Here is a 20330-nt window from a genome sequence, read left to right as displayed (position 1 = left end):
GGCTTTGTGTGTGTGTGTGTGTGTTTTCTTTCTCTTTCGTCGTCCTTCTTTTTTTTCTTCTCTTTGATGCGTGTAAAGGAGAGGACTAGAAGGAACGGTTCCCACCTCTCGGAGGACAACGGACCCAAAGCAATCGATGTGATGGCACCCTCCTCAGAGTAGGGAAAGCCAGTCATCTCCACCCCATCCCACCTCCCGCCCACCCACCTGCCCGCTCCGCGCGAATGAGCAGTGCCCGGCTTAACTGGGTCCAGCCTCGGGCCCATGTGCAGTGTCCGCATGCCTCGTGTCTGTCTGTCCTTCTGCGTCGTCCCACTAATGTGAATTTCAGCAGCAAGTGTGGTGTTTGTTTTTTATTTTTGTCTTTGTCTCCGTGCCGTTGCTGTCGTTGTCCTTCAATAAGGTTGACTGCATTCAGCCAGTGCCAAAAGAGGAGCCCAGTCCCGCTACCAAATTCCAGTCCATCGGGGTTCAGGTAGAGGACGACTGGCGGTAAGTCGCATAGAGGCGGTGGCTGCCTCTCCCTCTCCTCCCCTTCCCTCTGCTCTCACCTCTCCTGCTCTCCCTAACCCACTTCTCCTTGCTGGATTTCTGATAACCAAGCTGGGTTTGGGGTTTGGGCAGTGGCCCAGGCACTGGAGGCTGGGCAGGCAGGCGGGCGGGCCCATGAGCGCTTGCTCTATGAGATCAATTGGCCCACGGGGGGCCGCAGCCGGCAGAGACACGGCCCAGCACCCCAATGTTGGTGGTCTTCTGGCCCCCACTGCAGTAAACAGGCAACCTTATGACCTTGTCCATGTGTGTGTGTGCGCGTGTGGGCGTGGGTGGGGCAAGGGCTGAGCAGAGAATGAGGCAGGGGCTGTGGGACCCGCTTCAGGCGCATGGTGAGCAGACGATGCATCTGTTTCTCTGTCTCCCGTGTGTCCGGGTCGGGGTGGCCTCTGGTCTCTGGCCCTCTTGGTGACTCTCACCCCTTCCTGTCCCCACCCCACTCCACCCCCCTGTCCCCCCCCAGAAGCAGCGCCCCCTCTCACAGCATGTCCTCCCGACGGGACACCGACTCAGATACCCAGGATGCCAACGACTCAAGCTGTAAGTCATCTGAGAGGAGCCTCCCGGACTGTACCCCACACCCCAACTCCATCAGCATCGATGCCGGCCCTCGGCAGGTCCCCAAAATTGCCCAGATCAAGCGCAACCTCTCCTATGGAGACAACAGCGACCCTGCCCTAGAGGCATCCTCGCTGCCCCCGCCTGACCCCTGGCTCGAGACCTCCTCCAGCTCCCCGGCAGAGCCAGCACAGCCAGGGGCGTGCCGCCGGGACGGCTACTGGTTCTTGAAACTACTTCAGGCAGAAACAGAGCGGCTGGAGGGCTGGTGCTGCCAGATGGACAAGGAGACCAAAGAGAACAACCTGTCTGAAGAAGGTGAGTGCTGCAGGGATGGACCCCGGGCTGGAGAGAAAGGTGCACAGCTCGTTCTCCAGCCTCGGAGCCTCCAAGTGGGAAAGGCCTCAGTTTCTCTTCTTGAGTCAGCTGTGAGCTCTCCTCTTATTTCCATTCTTTCCTCCCTTCTGTCTATCTACCTAAGCTGAGCTTTCTCAAGGAAGGGTGTACAGGCTGTGGGCTTGAATCCCAGCCCTTCTCTTCCTAGTGAAGTGACCTTAGTCAAGTGCCTCCGAACCCTCCATTTCTTCTATGTAATGTAGAGCTACTCCTGCCTTCTCTGGGGGCATTTGTGAGGATTGAAGGTGGTAGTGCATGTAAAGGGCCCGAAGACATGTGGGACGCAGAAAGTTGGTACCATGCTTATGTCTTAAACAGCTCCTTATTGAGTGCTTACTGTATGCCAGGCACCAAGGATCTAACCATGGGCCTCAGCAGGGTGTGAGGAACTGTGAATGGGTGAAATAGGAGCCATCTACTTCTCTACTTCTGTTTCTCTCTATTCATGCCTCTTTCCAAAAATCCCTCTAGGAAATGAGTTCCGGAAAGAGCTAAAAATATGTAGGGAGCCTAGATTCACAGGTGGTTGTTAGCAGGAGAGAGGTGGCCCCTGGGAAGCTCCAGGCCGTGGCCCCAGCAGCTACACCGTGCCCTGACTTGGTTCAGTCAAAGCTCATCCTCCAAGAGAGCCCCTCTACAGAACATGCAGGAAAGACAGGTCTCCAGAGTATCCAGAAAGGATGAGGTCAGCATCCCACTGACACCTGATGGCGTGGAGCCTGAGGAGGGTACCCTTGGATGGGTCTGTATCCACAGACCTTTAGGCCAGTTCCCAGGTTTAATGTCACACCTGCTGCTGCACAGGGGTTGTGAGCTGTGTACTTAATAACTTTGCACAGTAAGAGTATTTAACAAATCAGAATGGAGCCAAGGACCAGAGAGTGCACTGAAATACTTCTAATAGGAACCATCCAGCCCACTGCCTGACCTCAGACTTCTCTGCTTGCAGCTGTCGGTAGCTGTACATCCTGGTATTTGCCTTCCTATTGCTTTTTTTCTTTTAAATGTGATTACCTCTTAATTCTCCTCAAATCAGTCATCGTCATGTATTGATTTCCTGCTTATAAGAGGTGAGTAGTTAGCTGTATCACCTCTGCCTCCTGTGCCCCACCCTGCATGTCTTACATCACAGTTTTGGCTTAAGTAACCACCAGTGTATTTGTTTACTGTAAGCATGTAAATATTATTGTTCACTGCAGAGCCTAATACTATATTATGGTTTAATTTCCTTTTCTTACACACTTTATTTTTCCTAGAATAAATGATTGCCCCATCTTTTTTATACACTTCATTTTCTAACTTCTTATTTGTAATGTTTTACACACTCCACCAGATCTGCCAGCCTTCATCAGTATTATTTTTCAGATATGCAGACATATCAGATAATCTCATGATTTCATATTTTTCCTAGTGCACTTCTGTCCTCTGTTCTGATCTGGCTAGGTTACTCTCTGGGCCTGCTGCCTCACTGCTATCCAGAAACTTCCCTTTTCATCACCTGGGACTGCCCTTGGCCCCTGTCCCATGGGGGACACCCTGCTTTCCAGACCACGTGGCCTTCTGCTTTCTTGGCATAATCCCTCATTTTGCTGGAACACACCTTTAGTTCGAGATAAATTTTTGGCAACTGCATGTCTTTATTCAGACCTCACACGGTTTGGCTGAGTATAAAGTTGAAAATAATGAATTATATATGTAATGTATATGTATATGTTTGTATATACAACATATGTACGTATAAAAATGAAGTTGAAACAATTTTCTCTCAGGATCTTTAAGGCTATATTGTGTTTAGCTTCTGTTACTTGTGCTGAAAAGTTTGATGCATTCTAATTTTCAGTCCTTTGTGTGTTTTTACTATGGAAGCTGTTAGGCTCTTTGCTTGACCTCTCTTGTGAAATTTCTCAGTGCTGTGCTGTGGAATGGGACTTTGTACAGGAATGTACTGTGCCCATAGTTGATAGCCCCTTTCTATATGGAGATGCAGGTCTTTTGTTTCTGAGCAACAGCCTTGCATTAATTCTTAAAAATAATTTCCTTGCTTTCATTTGTTCTGTTTTCTCCAAAATTTGTGTCACTTAGATGTTGGACCTGCTGGATTGAGCCTCAGTCTCTGATCTTTTCTTCCTCATATCTTTTGGTTATCTTTCTGTAAGGCTCTTTCTTTTTTTTCTTTTCCATGCTATAACATCTTTATTGATAAATAATTTGCATGCCATGAAATTCACCCATTCACCCTTTTATTTTTTATTTTTTGAGAGAGCAAGAGAGAGTGTATGTGCACACACATGAGCGGGAGAAGGGCACAGAGAGAGAATCCCAAGCAGGCTTCATGATCACAGATCCCAACATGGGGCTTGACCCCACAACCCTGGTATCATGACCTGAGCCACAATCAAGAGTTAGACGTTTAACCGACTGAGCCACCTAGGCGGTAACACCCTTTCAAAGTGTACAGTTCAATGGCAGTTAGTACACTCAGTGTTGTACAACCGTCACTATTAATTTTAGAACATTTTCGTCACTCCAAAAAGAAACACTGTAACTATTAGTAGTCACTCTTGGTCCTGCCACTTTCTCAGCTCTTAGCAACCACAATTCTGTCTCGGTGGATTTGCCCATTCTGGACACTTTTATAAACGAAATCATACAATATCTGGTCTTCTGTGTCTGGCTTATGTTTTGTATAACATTTTTAAGGTTCACTCAAGTTGTAGCAGTGTCAGCACTTCATTCCTTATTGCTGAATAATATTCCATTTTATGGGTATACTTCATTTTTTATACATTTCATCTGTTGATGGACACTTGGGTTTTTTCCACACTTTGGCTAGTATCAGTAATGTTGCTGTCAACACTGTGTATAAGTTTTTGTGTGGAAGTATGTTCATTTCTTTTAGATATATGCCCAGGAGTAGAACTGCTAGATCATATGGAAACTCCATGTTTAACTTTCTGAGGAACGTGCCAAATGATTTTCCACAGTGGCTGCACCACTTAACATTCCCACCAATGGTATATGAGGATTCCAATTTATCCATATCCTCACCAACACTTGCAATTATTGGTCTTTTTTTTTTTCTTTTTTTTTTTTTAAGTTTATTTATTGAGAGAGGGCACAAGCAGGGAGGGGCAGAGAGAGAGGAGAGAGAGAATCCCAGGCAGGCTCTGCACTGTCAGCCTGATGCAGGGCTTGAACTTGCAAACTGCAAGATCATGAACTGAGCCGAAACCAAGAGTCAGACACTTGACCGACTGAGCCATCCAGGCACCCTGCAACTACTGGTCTTTTTGAATCTAGCCATCCTGGTGAGCGTGAAGTAGTATGTCATTATGGTTTTAATTTGCATCTCCACGATGGCTAATATTGTCCAGCATCTTTGAATATGCCTTGTGGCTATTTGTATATTTTTGTTTGAGAACTCTGTGGAGATGGGGACATTTTCCTGACTTGATCTCCAAACTCCGTCCGTCACATGTTTACTGTGGCCATCCATACAACAGGTCATTCTACTGTTCTTTTTCATGATATTTTGTCCTTTTTTTATGCATAGAGTGTCTCCTGCCCCTGCGAGACCTACATATATAAATGTAAGTTTTCCTGGGACCCTGTGCTCTGTCCTTTAGGTTTCGTCTTTGTATTTGTCTTTTTGTTTTGATGTTTCCTGGAACGTCCAGTCGTCTTGGTTATTTCTTTTTTTTTTTTTTTTTAACGTTTATTTATTTTTGGGACAGAGAGAGACAGAGCATGAACGGGGGAGGGGCAGAGAGAGAGGGAGACACAGAATCGGAAACAGGCTCCAGGCTCCGAGCCATCAGCCCAGAGCCCGACGCGGGGCTCGAACTCACGGACCGCGAGATCGTGACCTGGCTGAAGTTGGACGCTTAACCGACTGCGCCACCCAGGCGCCCCTTGGTTATTTCTATTTAAAAGTGAGGAACTGATGTAGGAGTAGGAGGTTATGTGCTGGTATGTTAGTAATATATGATAGTAACATCACAGATGAAGAAATAATTATTTAAGCATCAGGATGTAAAGACTCTAACAGAAAGGTAAAAGCCATCATGAATAATGCTGTGTTCAAGTCTTCTGTGTATAGATAGATGTAGGAGTGGAATGGTTGGATCGTATTTGTCATTTTTTTATTATGGTAAAATATACATAACAAAAAGTTTGCCATTTTAACCACTTTTTAAAATGTTTATTTATTTATTTTTGAGAGAGAGTGAGGGAGAAGGAGAATCCCAAGCAGACTCTGCGCTGTCAGCACAAAGCCCAGCATGGGGCTTGAACTCACCAACCTTGAGATCATGACCTGAGCCAAAATCAAGAGTCGGACGCTTAACCAACTGAACCACCTAGATGGCTTTAACCACTTTTAAGTGTACAATTCAGTGTCATTACTTACATTCACAATGTCGCACATCATCAGTATTTATTCCCAGAACTTTCTCACCACCCCAAACAGAAATTCTGTACCCATTAAGCAATAACTACCCATTGCGCTCCCCGCAGCCCCTGGTAACCTCTAATCTGATTTCTCTATGAATTTGCCTATTTGAGATATTTCATATAAGTGGGATGTTGCAGTATTTGTCCTTTTGTGTTTGGCATGTTTTCAAAGTTCATCCATGTTGTAGCATATATCAGAACCCTTTTAAAGCTGAATAAGATTTCCACTGTGTATAAATACCACATTTTGTTTTTCCACTTAACTGTTGATAGACACTTGGGTTAGTTCCCCCTTTCAGCTACTGAGAATAGCGCTACAGTGAACACTGGCAAGCAAGTATCTGTTTCAGTCAGTTTGCAGTTCTCTCAGGTATATACTTAGGAGTGAGATTGCTGGGTGACCTATGTTTACAGCTTGCTGAGGAACCGCCATACTGATTTCCACAGTGGCTGCACCAATTTACATTCCCACCACCAATGCACAAAGGTTCCAATTTCTCCACATCCTTGCTAACACTTGTTAGTTTTCATCTCTTAAAAAAATAGCCATTCTAGTAGGTATAAAGTAGTAGCTCATTGTCATTTTGATTTGCATTTCCGTAATGATGTTGAGCATCTTTTCATGTTCTTATTGATCATCATTTGGGTATCTTCTTTGGAGAAAAATCTATTCAGTTCCTTTGCCCATTTGTTAATTGGGCAGTCTTTTTCTTGTTGAGTTGCAAGAGTTCTTTATATAATTTTTGAATAATAGGCACTTATTAAATATGTGATTTGCAAATATTTTCTCCCATTCGGTAAGCTGTCTTTTCATTTTCTTGATAGTATCATTTGATACACAATAGTTTTTAATTCTGACCTGGTCCTATTTATTTTTCTTTCATTGCTGTGCTTTTACTTATTTAAAAAATTTTTTTAATGTTTTTTTTCTTTTTAAAAAATTTTTTAAATTTTAATTTTTTTTCTTTTTCCTTAATTTTTGAAATTCACATCTAAATTAGTATATGGTGCAACAATGATTACAGGAGTAGATTCCTTAATGCCCCTTACCCATTTAGCCCATCCCCCTCCCCCCACAATCCCTCCAGTAACCCTCTGTTTGTTCTCCATATTTAAAAAAAAATTTTTTTTTTTCAACGTTTATTTATTTTTGGGACAGAGAGAGACAGAGCATGAACGGGGGAGGGGCAGAGAGAGAGGGAGACACAGAATCGGAAACAGGCTCCAGGCTCTGAGCCATCAGCCCAGAGCCCGACGCGGGGCTCGAACTCACGGACCGCGAGATCGTGACCTGGCTGAAGTCGGACGCTCAACCGACTGCGCCACCCAGGCGCCCCTGTTCTCCATATTTAAGAGTCTCTTATGTTTTGTCCCCCTCCCTGTTTTTATATTATTTTTGCTTCCCTTCCCTTGTGTTCATCTGTTCTGTGTATTAAAGTCCTCATATGAGCGAAGTCATATGATGTTTGTCTTTCTCTGACTGACTAATTTTGCTTAGGATAATACCCTCTAGTTCCATCCACGTAGTTGCAAATGGCAAGATTTCATTCTTTTTGATTGCCGAGTAATCCTCCATTGTATGTATGTGTATATATAGACATACACCACATATTCTTTATCCATTCATCCATCGATGGACATTTAGACCCCTTCCATGCTTTGGCTATTGTTGATAGTGCTGCTGTAAACATTGGGGTGCATGTGCCCCTTCAAAACAGCATACCTGTATCACTTGGATAAATACCTAGTAGTGCAATTGCTGGGTCATAGGGTAGTTCTGTTTTTAATTTTTTGAGGAACCTCCAGACTTTTCCATGGTGGCTGTACCAGCAGTGCAAAAGAGATCCTCTCTCTCCACATCCTCGGCAACATCTATTGTTGCCTGAGTTGTTAATGTTAGCCATTCTGACAGGTGTAAGGTGGTATCTCATTGTGGTTTTGATTTGTATTTCCTGGATGATGAGTGATGTTGAGCATTTTTTCATGTGTCTGTTCGCCATCTGGATGTCATCTTTGGAGAAGTGTCTCTTCATGCCTTTTGCCCATTTCTTCACTGGATTATTTGTTTTTTGGGTGTGGAGTTTGATAAGTTCTTTATAGATTTTTGGATACTAACCCTTTATCTGATATGTTGTTTGCAAGTATCTTTTCCCATTCCGTCGGTTGCCTTTTATTTTTGCTGATTGTTTCCTTTGCTATGCAGAAGCTTTTTATTTTGATGAGGTCCCAATAGTTCATTTTTGCTTTTGTTTCCCTTTCCTCTGGAGACATGTTGAGTAAGAAGTTGCTGTGGCCAAGATCAAAGAGGTTTTTGCCTGCTTTCTCCTCTAGGATTTTGATGGCTTCCTGTCTTACATTGAGGTCTTTCATCCCTTTTGAGTTTATTTTTGTGTATGGTGTAAGAAAGTGGTCCAGGTTCATTTTTCTACATGTTGCTGTCCAGTCTTCCCAGCACCACTTGCTGAAGAGACTATCTTTATTCATTGGATACTCTTTCCTGCTTTGTCAAAGATCAGCTGGCCATATGTTTGTGGGTCCATTTCTGGGTTTTCTATTCTGTTCCATTGATCTGAGTGTCTGTTTTTGTGCCAAATGTTTATTTTTGAGAGAGAGAATGACAGAGTGCTAGTGGGGTGGGCACAGGGGACACAGAATCTGAGGCAGGCTCCAGGCTCTGAGCTGTCAGCAAAGAGCCTGATGTGGGGCTTGAACTCACAGACCACGAGATCATGACCTAAGCCAAAGTCAGACCCCTAACTGACTGAGCCACCCAGGTATCCCTACTTATTTTTAAAGGTATGAATATATATTAATTTAATAAAAATTAAAATTAGGATAAGAAGACGGAAGCGCTGAGAAACTAACTGGCAGCTCTGCCTGGGCAGGGCGTGTGGAAAGGTAGGCTTCTATGGACACCTAAGAAAATTGGTTTTAAATAACATACAGTAAAAATTACATCAAATAATAAAGGAAGCCAATTACATTAATATAGTCATCAAAATGTGTACTTCTTTCTTAAGACATTAAATAACAATGTAGCAGTGAGTCTAATTATTAGAGTTTCAAAGTAATGATGACAGGAAACATTATTTCAAGATAACTGTGACAGCTATAATGTGATATGAAATTATCTGTGATTTCTATTGGTGACAAAGTGACAGGTACTGCTTACAATAAAGTGGTCTCATTGTCCATCTGAGTTTAAGGACATTGTGCTGTAGAGGGTGACTGGGTGACCAGCTGGCTCTTTCCTTAGGGAAAGACCTTGAAATGTTAGTACTCTTTCTCTGCAGTCCTTCTTCAGAGACAAATCTGGTTTCTCTAAGAGGCAATATTTTCTTTCATACATATAACATTTACCACCTTAATCGTTTATATTCTTTTATTATTTTTTTCAATGTTTCAAGTTTTTATTTAAATTCTAGTTAGTTAACATGTAGTGTAATATTAGTTTCAGGAATAGAATTTATTGATTCATTAGCCATTTTTATTTTATTTATTTTTTTATGTTTTTAAATGTTTGTTTATTTTTGAGAGAGAGACAATGCACAAGCAGGGGAGGGGAAGAGAAGGAAGGAGACACAGAATCTGAAGCAGGCTCCAGGCTCCAGACAGTCCACAAGAGCCCAATGCGGAGCTCGAACTCATGAACTGTGAGATCATGATCTGAGCTGAAGACGCTTAACTGACTGAGCCACCCAGGCACCCCTCATTAACCATTTTTAAATGTACAGTTCAAGAGCACCTGGCTGGCTCACTTGGTGGAGCAGTGCTGACTTGTGATCTCAGGGTTGTGAGTTCAAACCCTACATTGGGGATGCAGCTTATTTAAAAATAAAATTGTAAAAAAAATAATAATAATAATAAATAGCAGCATCTGGGTGGCTCAGTCGGCTAAGTGTCAAACTCTTGGTTTCTGCTCAGGTCATAATCTCACGGTTCATGAGTTTGAGCCCCACAACGGGCTCTGCACTGATAGTGTGGAGCCTGCTTAGTTTTCTCTCTCTTTCTCTCTCTCTCTCCCCCCAAAATAAATAATTTTTTAAAAATAAATGCACACTTCAGTGTTATTAAATACATTCATAGTGTTGTACAGCCATCACCACCATCCATCCCTGTAACGCTTTTTATCTTGCAAAACGTTTCAGTTTTTACCCATTGAACGATAATAACTCCTTCTTCTCCCTTCCCCCTCAAGTCTCGGGCAACCATTATTACACTTTCTGTCTTTATGTTCCGAATACTCTAAGCACCTCATAAAAGTGGAATCACACAGTATTTATCTTTTTTGATTGGTTTGTTTCACTTAGCATTAATGTCCCCAGAGTTCATCCATGTTATAGCATATCTCAGAACATCATTCCTTTTTATGACCGAACAATACTCCATTATGCATACGCCACATTTTGCTTATGCATTCATCCATCAGTAGATATTTGGATTGCTTCCATGTTTCAGCTACTGTGAGTAATGAATTCCGCCGTGAACATGGGTGTCCAAATACCTCAAGTCCTTGCCTTTCAGTTCTTTTGAATATATACCCAGAAGTAGAGTTGCTGGATCATATGGTAATTCTATTTTTAATTTTTCATAGTCACTGTATCATTTTACATTCCCACCAGCAGTGCTCAAGTGTTCAAATTTCTCCACATCCTTGCCAACACTTGCTATTTCCTGTTTTTTTTTTTTTTTATCATAGCCATCCTAATGGGTGTGAGGTGGTATCTTATTATAGTTTTGACTTGCATTTCCCTAATGATTAGTGATTTTGAGCATTTCTTTATGTGCTTATTGGCCATTCACCTATCTTCTTTGGAGAAATGTCCATTGAAGTCCTTTGCCCATTTTTTTTTACATTTTTTTAAATGTTTATTTATTATTGAGAGACAGAGAGAAACAGAGAATGAGCATGGGAGGGGCAGAGAGAGGAGGAGACACAGAATCTGAAGCAGGCTCCAGGCTCTGAGCTGTCAGCACAGATCCCGACGCAGGGCTTGAACTCACAAACCTGATATCATGACCTGAGCCCAAACTGAGAGTCAGATGCTTAACCGACTGAGCCACCCAGGGGCCCCTATATATTCTAAGTATTAATTCTTTACCCAGATATGTCATTTGCAAGTATTTTATCCCCTTCTGTGGGTTCTCTTTTTACTCTATGGATAATGACTTTTAATGCACAAAATTTTAAGTTTTTAGGAAGTCCAGTTTGTTTTTTCTTTTGTTACATGTGCCTTTCATGTCAGAGCCAAGAAATCACTGCAAATCCAATTTCCTGAAGCTTTTGTGCTGCTGTTTTTTCTTTTAAGAATTTTTCTGCTGAAAAAAGGTCTTACGTTTAGTTCCTTGATCCATTTTGAGTTAATTTTTGCATATGGTATTAGATACTTTTCCATGTGGATATCCAGTTTTCCCAGCACCATCTGTTGAAAGGACTGTCCTTTCCCCATTTGTCTTGGTACTCTCGTCAAAAACCTTTTGATCTTATATGCAAGCATTTATATCAAAGCTGTCTACTTTATTCCATTGACTATAGGTCTGTCTTTATGCCAATACCACTGTTTTAATCTCTGTGGCTTTGTAGCAGGTTTTGAAATCAAGAAGTAGGAGTCCTTCCATTTTGTTCTTTTTCAAGATTGTTTTGCATATTTGGGTCCCCTGAATTCCATGTGAATTTTAGGATGGGTTTTTCTGTTCCATCTAAAAAACAAACAAAAAAACATAATTGGGATTTTTGAAAGGGACTGTATTGAATCTGTAAATGGTTTTGGATAGTATTGACATTTTAACAACATTGTCTTCAATCCACCAATAGGGGATGTGTTTTTGTTTATTATGTCTTGATTTCTTTTAGCAGTGTTTTGTAGTTTCCATTGTACAAGTCTTTCATCTCGTTGGTTAGTTATTTTATTCTTTTTGATGCTATTGTAAATGGAATTGTTTTTGTAATTTTTCTTTCATCTTATTCGTTGTTAGCATATAGAAATGCAACTGATTTTTTTTTCACTTTGTATCCTGCTATTTTGCTGATTTATTACTTCTAGTTGTGTATGTGTGTAATCTTTAGGGTTTTTTACATAGAATATCATTCTGTAAGCAGAGATAATTTTACTTCTTCCTTTCCAATGTAGAGGTCTTTTCATTTTCTTGCCTAACTTCTCTGGCTAGAACTTCGAATACTGTTTTTTGTTGGTTTTCAATTTTAGAGAGAGAATGAAAGGGCAAGCAGGGAAGTGGGGCAGAGTGGCGGGGCGGTGGGGGGAGAGGGAGAGAGAATCTTAAACAGGCTCCATGCTCAGTGTGGAGCCTGACTCAGAGCTCAATTCCATGACCCTGGGATCAAGACCTGAACTGAAATCAGGAGTCAGACGCTTAACTGACTGAGCGATGCAGGTGCCCCTCCAGTACTGTTGAATAGAAGTGAGCATCCTTGCCTCATCTCTGATCTTAAAGGAAACACTTTCAGTCTTTCATCATTGAGTATGATGTTCACTGTGGGTTTTTCATAGATGGCTTTTATTAGTTAAGGTAGTTTCCTTCTATTCCTAGTTTCTTGAGTTTTTCTAATGGAAAGGTGTTGAATTCTGTCAAGTGCTTTTTCTGCATCAATTGAGATGATCACGTAGTTGTTTTTCTTCATTCTGTTGATGCAGCATAGTAGCACATTGATCAGTTTTCATGTTGAATCATCCTTGCATTCCAGGAATAAACCCCACTTGTTCATGATATATAATCCTTTTAACATGCCACTGAATTGTATTTGCTGGTATTTTGTTGAGGTTTTTTTGTGTTGATGTTCATAAGGGATATTGGTCTATAGTTTTCTTGTAATGTCAGTCTGGCTTTGGATTCAGCATAATGAGGCTTCACAGAATGAGTTAGGAAGTGTTTCCTCCTTTTCTTTGTTGGGAGATTTTGAATACTGATTGAGTACTGATTCAGTCTCCTTACTGGATAAAGATCGACTCAGATTTTCAATTTTTTAGGATTTAGTCTTGGCAGGTTTTACGTTTGTAGGAATTTGTCCATTTCATGTAGGTTATCAAATTTGTTGGTGTGTGACTGTTCTAGAACTCTTACAGTCTTTTTATTTCCGTAGATTTGGTAGTAATGCCTGTACTTCCATTTCTGATTTTAGTATTTGAGTCTTTTTCTCTTAGTCCCTCTAGCTAAACTTTGGTCAGTTTTGTTGATCTTTTTGTTCCTTAATTTTTCTCTATTGTTTTTCTATTCTCTCTCCCCTCTAATCTTTGTTTCCTTCTTTCTGTTGGCTTTGGATTTAATTCTTTTCTTGCTCCTTAAGTTGTAAAGTTAGATTGTTGATTTGAGATCTTTCATAAGTTTTTTTGTTTGTTTGTTTTAGTAATACAGATTTTTAAGTTTATTTACTTTTAAGGAAAGAGAGAGCACGCATGCAAGGGAGGGGCAGAGAGAGAGAGAAAGAGAGAATCCTAAGCAGGCTCTGCACTGTCAGCAGGGAGCCTAATGCGGGGCTCGATCTCACAAACCATGAGATTATGACATGAGCTGAAATCAAGAGTTGGATGCTTAACCGACTGAGCCACCTAGGCACCCCTGCACCTTTGATTCTTAAGAACACTTTCTGTGTTCCAGGGCGCCTCGGTGGCTCAGTCCGTTGAAGTGTCTGACTTCAGCTCAGGTCATGATTTCCTGGTTCGTGAGTTCAAGTCCCACATCTGGCTTGCTGTTGTCAGCGTGGAGCCTGCTTCAGATCCTCTGTCCCACTCTCTCTCTGCCCCTCTCCTGCTCGCACTCTTTCTCAAAAATCAAATAAACATAAAAAAAAAAAAATACCTTCTGTGTTCCAATGGCATAGAGATTTTTTCATGGTTTCAAATTTTGTGTTTTTCATATTTAGGTGTTTAATCCGTCTGCAGCTTATATCTGTGTATTCTATAATTTCATTTTTTTTCATATGGAAAGTCAGTTGTCATAACACCATGATTATCGGTATCATTACTTTTTTCACTGATTAGTGATACTTTTCAGTCACAACCTCTGTGAAATTTTACCTCAACAGGGGTATGTTTCTGGGCTGTATTCTGTTCTGCTATTTTGTCTATTTTTGCATTAATACAACTGTTAATTGCCATAGCTTTTGAACATTCCTCAGCATCTAGTAGAATGAATCCCTCTTCCTTATTGTGTTTGTTCAGAAATAAAAAATTTACATACCTCTTCATTCCTTCAGTACTAATTTTGGAATGAGTTTATTGAATTCCTTAGAAAAATTTTGCTGGGGCATTGACTAGAAATAGAATTTATAGATGAATTTGGGAAAACTTGATACCTGTAAAATACTGAGTCTTCTTAGCTATGAATAAAGCTTAATTCTGTGTATTCAGATCTCCCTTTTATATCCTTCTATTCAAGTTTGATGAATTTCTGCATGAAGGTTTTACATATTTTTCTCAGGCTTCTTTCTTGATACTATCTAGTTTGTGTTTTGATAGTAAAATGAATTGTATTTTGCATATTCTGATTACTTATTTGGAGATCTGTACATTGATCTCATGTGCAGCAACCTTGTATAACTCTGTTCTCTTTAGATTTGCATCATAAATAACATTCACTATAATGACAATTTCGTGTCTAATTTTACCATGCCTCCAGCATCTCTTGTGTAACTGCAGGCATCAGGACACTGTGGAATAGTAGGAAGACAGCAGCACGCCCCTCCCCTGGTTCTGACATCCTTTCAGTGAATATTTATGGGGTACCTACCATATACAAGGCACTCTTCTAGCTTCTGGGGAGAAAGAAGTGAACAAAACAAAGCCCCTGCCCTCGTGGAGCTTACATTCTCACGGAGAGAGACAGAAAATAACCAAATAGATAACGGCTCATGAGTTCAAGCCCTGCGTCAGGCTCTGTGCGGACAGCTCAGAGCCTGGAACCCGCTTCGGATCCTGTGTCTCCGTCTCTTTCTGCCCCTCTCCTGCTCATGCTTGGTCTCTCAAAAATAAACATTAAAAAAAAAGGGTGGGAGAATTCGAAGGATGTAACCATAACTTAGGTAAGATGAGATGGTGATGGCCATAGAGCGCTTCTGAGGAAGGGGGCAGATTCTGGATACAATTGGAAGGTAGAGCAGGATTTCCTGACAGATTGGGTATGGAATAGGAGTGAAACAAGTCAAAACCGGTTCAGGATCTGGGTGACGAAAAGGATGGAGTTGGGCTAGGGAAGACCGGTGCAAATATCTGGAGACAGGAGTTCCATCTCGAGCATGTTGAATGCGACGCACGTTACCAGCTATCAGAGTGGGGATGTCAAGCAGGCAGCAGGATGCAGGAGCTGGGAAGGCCGGTCCTGAAGATTACACTGGGAGTCTGCAGCATATAGGCTCAGATCAGAAAAGGGGTAGAGACACGAACACTCTGAATGGTGGGAAAGGAGTGACCAGTAAGTTGGGAGAGAAGGCGACTGGAACCCAACTGAGTGGTTTTCAAGAAGAGAGACTCTGTTGTGTCACATGCTGCTGATGAGCATAGCAGATCAGATCTAGATATGTAAGGTTTTTAAATTTTTTTTTTAAGTTTATTTGTGAGAGACAGAGACAGCATGAATGGGGAAGAGGCAAAGAGAGGGGGAGACACAGAATCCAAAGGAGGCTCCAGGCTCTGAGCTGTCAACACAGAGCCCGATGCAGGGCTCGAACCCACAAACCATGAGATCATGACCCAAGGTGAAGTTGGATGCTTAACCGACTGAGCCACCCAGGTGCCCCTAGAAACATAAGGTTGCTGGAGGCCTTGAAGAAGGGACCTGTTCTGGTGGAAGGGGGTGGGGGTGAGGGGCAGCCTGACTAGAGAGGGATTAAGAGGAAACAGTAGTAACTGGAGACAGCAAGTAGAGACAAATAGAGAAAAAGTATTGATGACTTTTTCTGTACAAGAAACAGAAACAGAGGGATATAGGGTCAAGAGAGGGTTGGGGGGGGGGGTGGTTTTTCCTTTGTTTTTAAATGGAGTGATGTAAGCCTGTTTATATGTTGTTGAGAATGACCTTGCAGGAAAGAGGAAATACATTATGCAGGAGAGAAAGGGGACAACCGTTGGGGTGATATTCTTAGGGAGGTGAGAAAGAACTGAATCAGTGCCCAAGTGGAGAATAGCTAGTTCTAGGGAGGGTTTAAGGGGAGCTGTCACAGGGGAAAATGAGCTTAGAATTGTGATGTTCCTGATGAAGGGTTAGTGATCCACTCTTTTTCTAGGTGTATATCGCGTTTTGCCTTAAGGTCTTCTGTATTGTATTGCTATACAGCTTTCCTTCGGTTAGGGCCTGTCTGGTGTAACACCTCTTTCCATGCTTTTACTTCAACCTTTCTTTCACTGAACCTTACAATCATAATCATGTCTCCTATAATCAGCATATGTCTGGATTTTGAGTTTTGTTGTTTATTTCAGAAGTAGAAAATGTAGTCCATTTACAATGGGATTTCTATATGATTGGGTTATTCCTATCATGTTATATTGTGGATTTGTTCTACTTTTTTGAGGTTTCTTTTTATTTCTCTCTTCTCTTGCCTTCTTTTGGATTAACACACCCCTCTCCTGCTTCTCTTTCCTAGTATTTAGGCTGTATTAATTGGTATTAGGTTTGCTTACAGAACATTTAAAAAGAAAAACAAAATGGTTTGAACAAGACTATTTATATCACTCGAGTTCAAGAATGTCTGAGATAGTAGGGGTGCCTGGGTGGCTCAGTCAGTTAAGCTGCCGACTCCATTTTGGCTCAGGTCATGATCTCAGGGTTCATGAGATCAAGCCCCTGCATGGGGCTCTACATTGACAGCATGGAGCCTGCTTGGGATTCTCTCTCTCCTATCTTCGGCTCAGGCCATGATCTCGGGTTCCATGAGTTCGGACCCCGCATCAGACTCTGTGCTGACAACATTCTGGATCTCTCTCTTTCTCTCTCTCTCTCTGCTCCTCCCCCACTCGTACTGTCTCTCTCTCAAAAATAAACAAACATTAAAAAATTATACAATTCAGTAGTTTTTAGTATATTCACAGATGTGTACAACCATTACTGATACCTAATTTTAGAGCATTTCATCACGCCAAAAAGAAACCTTGTACCCATTTAGCCATCATTCCTCCCCCCGCCCCTCCCCACCCCAGACCTAGACAAACACTAATCTGCTTTCTTCTCTATGCCTATTCTAGACATTTCATATAAATGGAATCACACAAATTATATGTGGTCTTTGGTGTCTGGCTTCTTTCATTTTGCATATTTTTGAGGTTTATCCATGTTGTAATATGAATTAGTATTTTGTTCCTTTTTTTTTTAATGTTTATTTTTGAAAAAGAGAGCACGAGCAGGGGAGGGGCAGAGAGGGAGGGAGACAGAATATGAAGCAGGCTCCTTGCTGTCTGCACAAAGCCCAACTCAAGGCTCAAACCCACAAACTGTGAGATCATGACCTGAGCCAAAGTTGGATGCTCGACCGAGTGCCCCAGGCACCCCAGTATTTTGTTCCTTTTAATTGCGGAGTAAAATTCAATTCTATGGCTATATTTTTCTTACCATTTGTCAGTTTTCTGTACGTTTTGGCTGTTCGGTATTCTTTGAAACTCAAAAGTTTAATTTTAGTGAAGTCCAGTTACTTTTTTTCTTTGGTTGTTTGTGATTTTGGTGTTACGTCTAAGAAACCATTGCCTAGGGGCGCCTGGGTGGCTCTGTCTGTTAAACATCCAACTCTTGGTTTTGGCTCAGGTCATGATCTCACGGTTTGTGAGTTTGATTTGTGAGTTCAAGACCCATGTTGGTGAAGAGTTTGCTTGGGATTCTATCCCTTCCTCTCTCTCTCTCTCTACCCCTCCCCAACTTGTGTGTTCTCTCTCTCCCTCTCTCTCTCTCTCTCTCCCCACCTTCCCCCCTCAAATAAATAAACTTAAAAAAAAAAAAAAAGAAAAAGAAAGAAACCATTACCCAATCCAGGGTCATGAAGATTTACTTCTATTTCCTTGTAAGAGTTTTATAGTTTTAGCCATTACATTTATGTCTGTGAGTTAAGTTTTGAGTATAGTGTGAGGTGTATGGGTTTACTTTCAATCTTTGACATTTGGATATCCAGTTGTCCTAGTACCATTTGTTAGACTGTTCTTTCCTCATTGAATGGTTCTTGCCACCCTTGTCAAAAATCAACTGACCATAAAGGTAAGAATTTATACCCAAATTATCACTTCTATCCCATTGGACTGATGCACATGTGTATACTTATGCCAGTACCACACTGTCATGATTACTATAGCTGTGAAATAAGTTTTGAAATTGGGAAGTGTGAGTCTTCCAACTTTGTTCTTCAAATAAAAATACAAATAAAAGAAGTTTATGGCCCACTCTCAGGTTCTCACCAATGGAAATTCTTTCAAAGTATGTACTTGGATCTTGCATTTCCATGAATTTTAGGGTCAGCTTGTCAATTTCTGCAAAAAAAGCAGCTGGGATTTTATTTTGATAGGAATTGTGTTAAATCTGCAATTCAATTTGGGGAGTATTGCCATCTTAATATTAAGTCCTCCCATCCATGAACGTGGGATATCTTATCATTTACTTAGGTTTTTAAAACTTTCTTTCCATAATATTTTGTAGGTCTCAGTATACAAATCTTAAATATCTCTTGCTAAACATATTCCTTTTATTCTTTTGACGCTATTGTATTGTTTTCTTAACTTTTCAGATTGTTTATCTTATTAATGTATACAAATACAATAGATTTTTTTATATTGATCTTGTATGCTACAACCTTACTAAATGTTGGGGGGAATTCCTTAGGATTTCTTATATACAGGATAATTTCATCTGAAAATAGGGATAGTTTTATTTCTTTCCAATCTGGTTTTATTTTTGTTTATGACCTAATGGCCCTGGCTTCAATATAAAGTTGAATACAAATGGCAAGAGTGGGGCACCCTTGTTTTTGTCTCATTCCTGATCTTAGTGTGAAATTATTCAGTCTTATACTATTAAGTATGAAGTAAGCTATGGATTATTAGGAACAGTTTTGACCATGTCTCTCGGTATACATAAACAAGAGTTCTCTAGGATATATACAGGATGTACCCGTATATACTTGGTATGCCAAGTATACCAAGTACCCTTGGTTCATAGCATACACATGGTTCAGATTTACAAGAAATGCTAAATTATATTCCAAAGTGATTATACCAATTTATTATTTCCTCAGCACTGTGTTGAAGTACCCAGTGCTCTACATCTTTGCTTACATTTAGTATATGAGGTTATTTTCAGTCTACAAATATCAATCAAATAGTGGTTATAATTTGCATTTCATTGGTTACTAATGGCATTGAGCATCTTTTCACATATTAATCGTTCATGGTGTCTTCCTCTATGAAATTCCTGCTCACATTTTTTCCCTATTTTCCTATTAAGTTGTCTTTTTCTTACTGCCTCATAGATGACCTTTATGTATCTGGATTCTGGAACTTTTGTCAGTTTTATATTTGGTAAATATCTTCTCCCAGTTTGTGACCTGTCTTTTCAATTTCTTTATGGTATCTTCTAAGTAAACAGATATTAATTTTAATGTAAATTTGTTACTCTTTGCTTTTATGGTTTGTGCTTTTTGGTATCTTAAGAAATCCATTCTTCCCCAAAAGTCAAAAAAACATTTTACTGTTTTCTTGGGGTGCCCAGCTGGCTCAGTTGGTGGAGCATGCAACTCTTGATCTCAGGAGAGTTCAAGCCCCATGTTGGGTATAAAGATTGCTTAAATAAACACTGAATGAATGAATGAATGAATGAATGAATGAATGAATGAATAAAGTTGTTAAATTTATTTGAGGGGAGGGGCAGAAAGAGGAGGAGAGAGAGGATCTGAAGCAGGCTCTATACTCAGCACAGAGCCTGACTTGGGGCTCAATCTCACAACCATGAGATCATGACCTGAGCCAATATCAAAAGTCAAACACTTAACTGACTGGCCACCCAGCTGCCCCAATACACACACACACACACACACACACACACACACACACACACACACGTGTATATGTGTGTGTGTGTATTTTTTTTTAAGTAATAGTTACACCAAACGTGGGGCTTGTACTCACAACCCCAAGATCAAGAGTCACATGCTCCACTGACTAAGCCAGCCAGGCAACCCAAAAAAGATATTTTACTGTTTCCTGTCCCCATTTAAGTCCTTGATCCCTTGGAATGGATTTGTCTGCTTGGAGTGAGAGAAGACTCTATGTTAATTTTTTGTTTGGATAATAATATATTAAAATGTTTGTCCAGGGACACCTGGGTGGCTCAGTTGGTTAAGCAACCAACTCTTCATTTTGGCTCAGGACATGATCTTATGGTTTGAGAGC

The 20330-nt window shown here is 41.0% G+C and overlaps 1 protein-coding gene across 19 annotated transcripts in view; it reads left to right on the top strand.

The window, feature by feature from the left end:
• The window catches only part of DLGAP4 (DLG associated protein 4), a 199590-nt gene that overhangs the window by 168200 nt on the left and 11060 nt on the right, over positions 1-20330 (top strand). For 16 of the 19 annotated variants that reach the window (XM_045444700.1, XM_045444701.1, XM_045444703.1 and 13 more), the window contains 2 exons: positions 404-492; positions 1016-1428. In XM_045444700.1, the coding sequence (XP_045300656.1) occupies positions 404-492; positions 1016-1428 (502 nt within the window). Of the gene's footprint in view, positions 1-78; positions 159-403; positions 493-1015; positions 1429-20330 lie in introns of all 19 variants that reach the window. The other 3 variants (XM_045444702.1, XM_045444704.1, XM_045444720.1) reach the window with 2 other exon arrangements.

The sequence above is a fragment of the Leopardus geoffroyi genome, chromosome A3, assembly GCF_018350155.1.
Source record: "Leopardus geoffroyi isolate Oge1 chromosome A3, O.geoffroyi_Oge1_pat1.0, whole genome shotgun sequence".
Lineage (NCBI taxonomy): Eukaryota > Metazoa > Chordata > Mammalia > Carnivora > Felidae > Leopardus > Leopardus geoffroyi.
The sequence above is the reverse complement of the archived record's forward strand: the minus strand, read 5'-3'. Positions and strand labels throughout refer to the sequence as shown.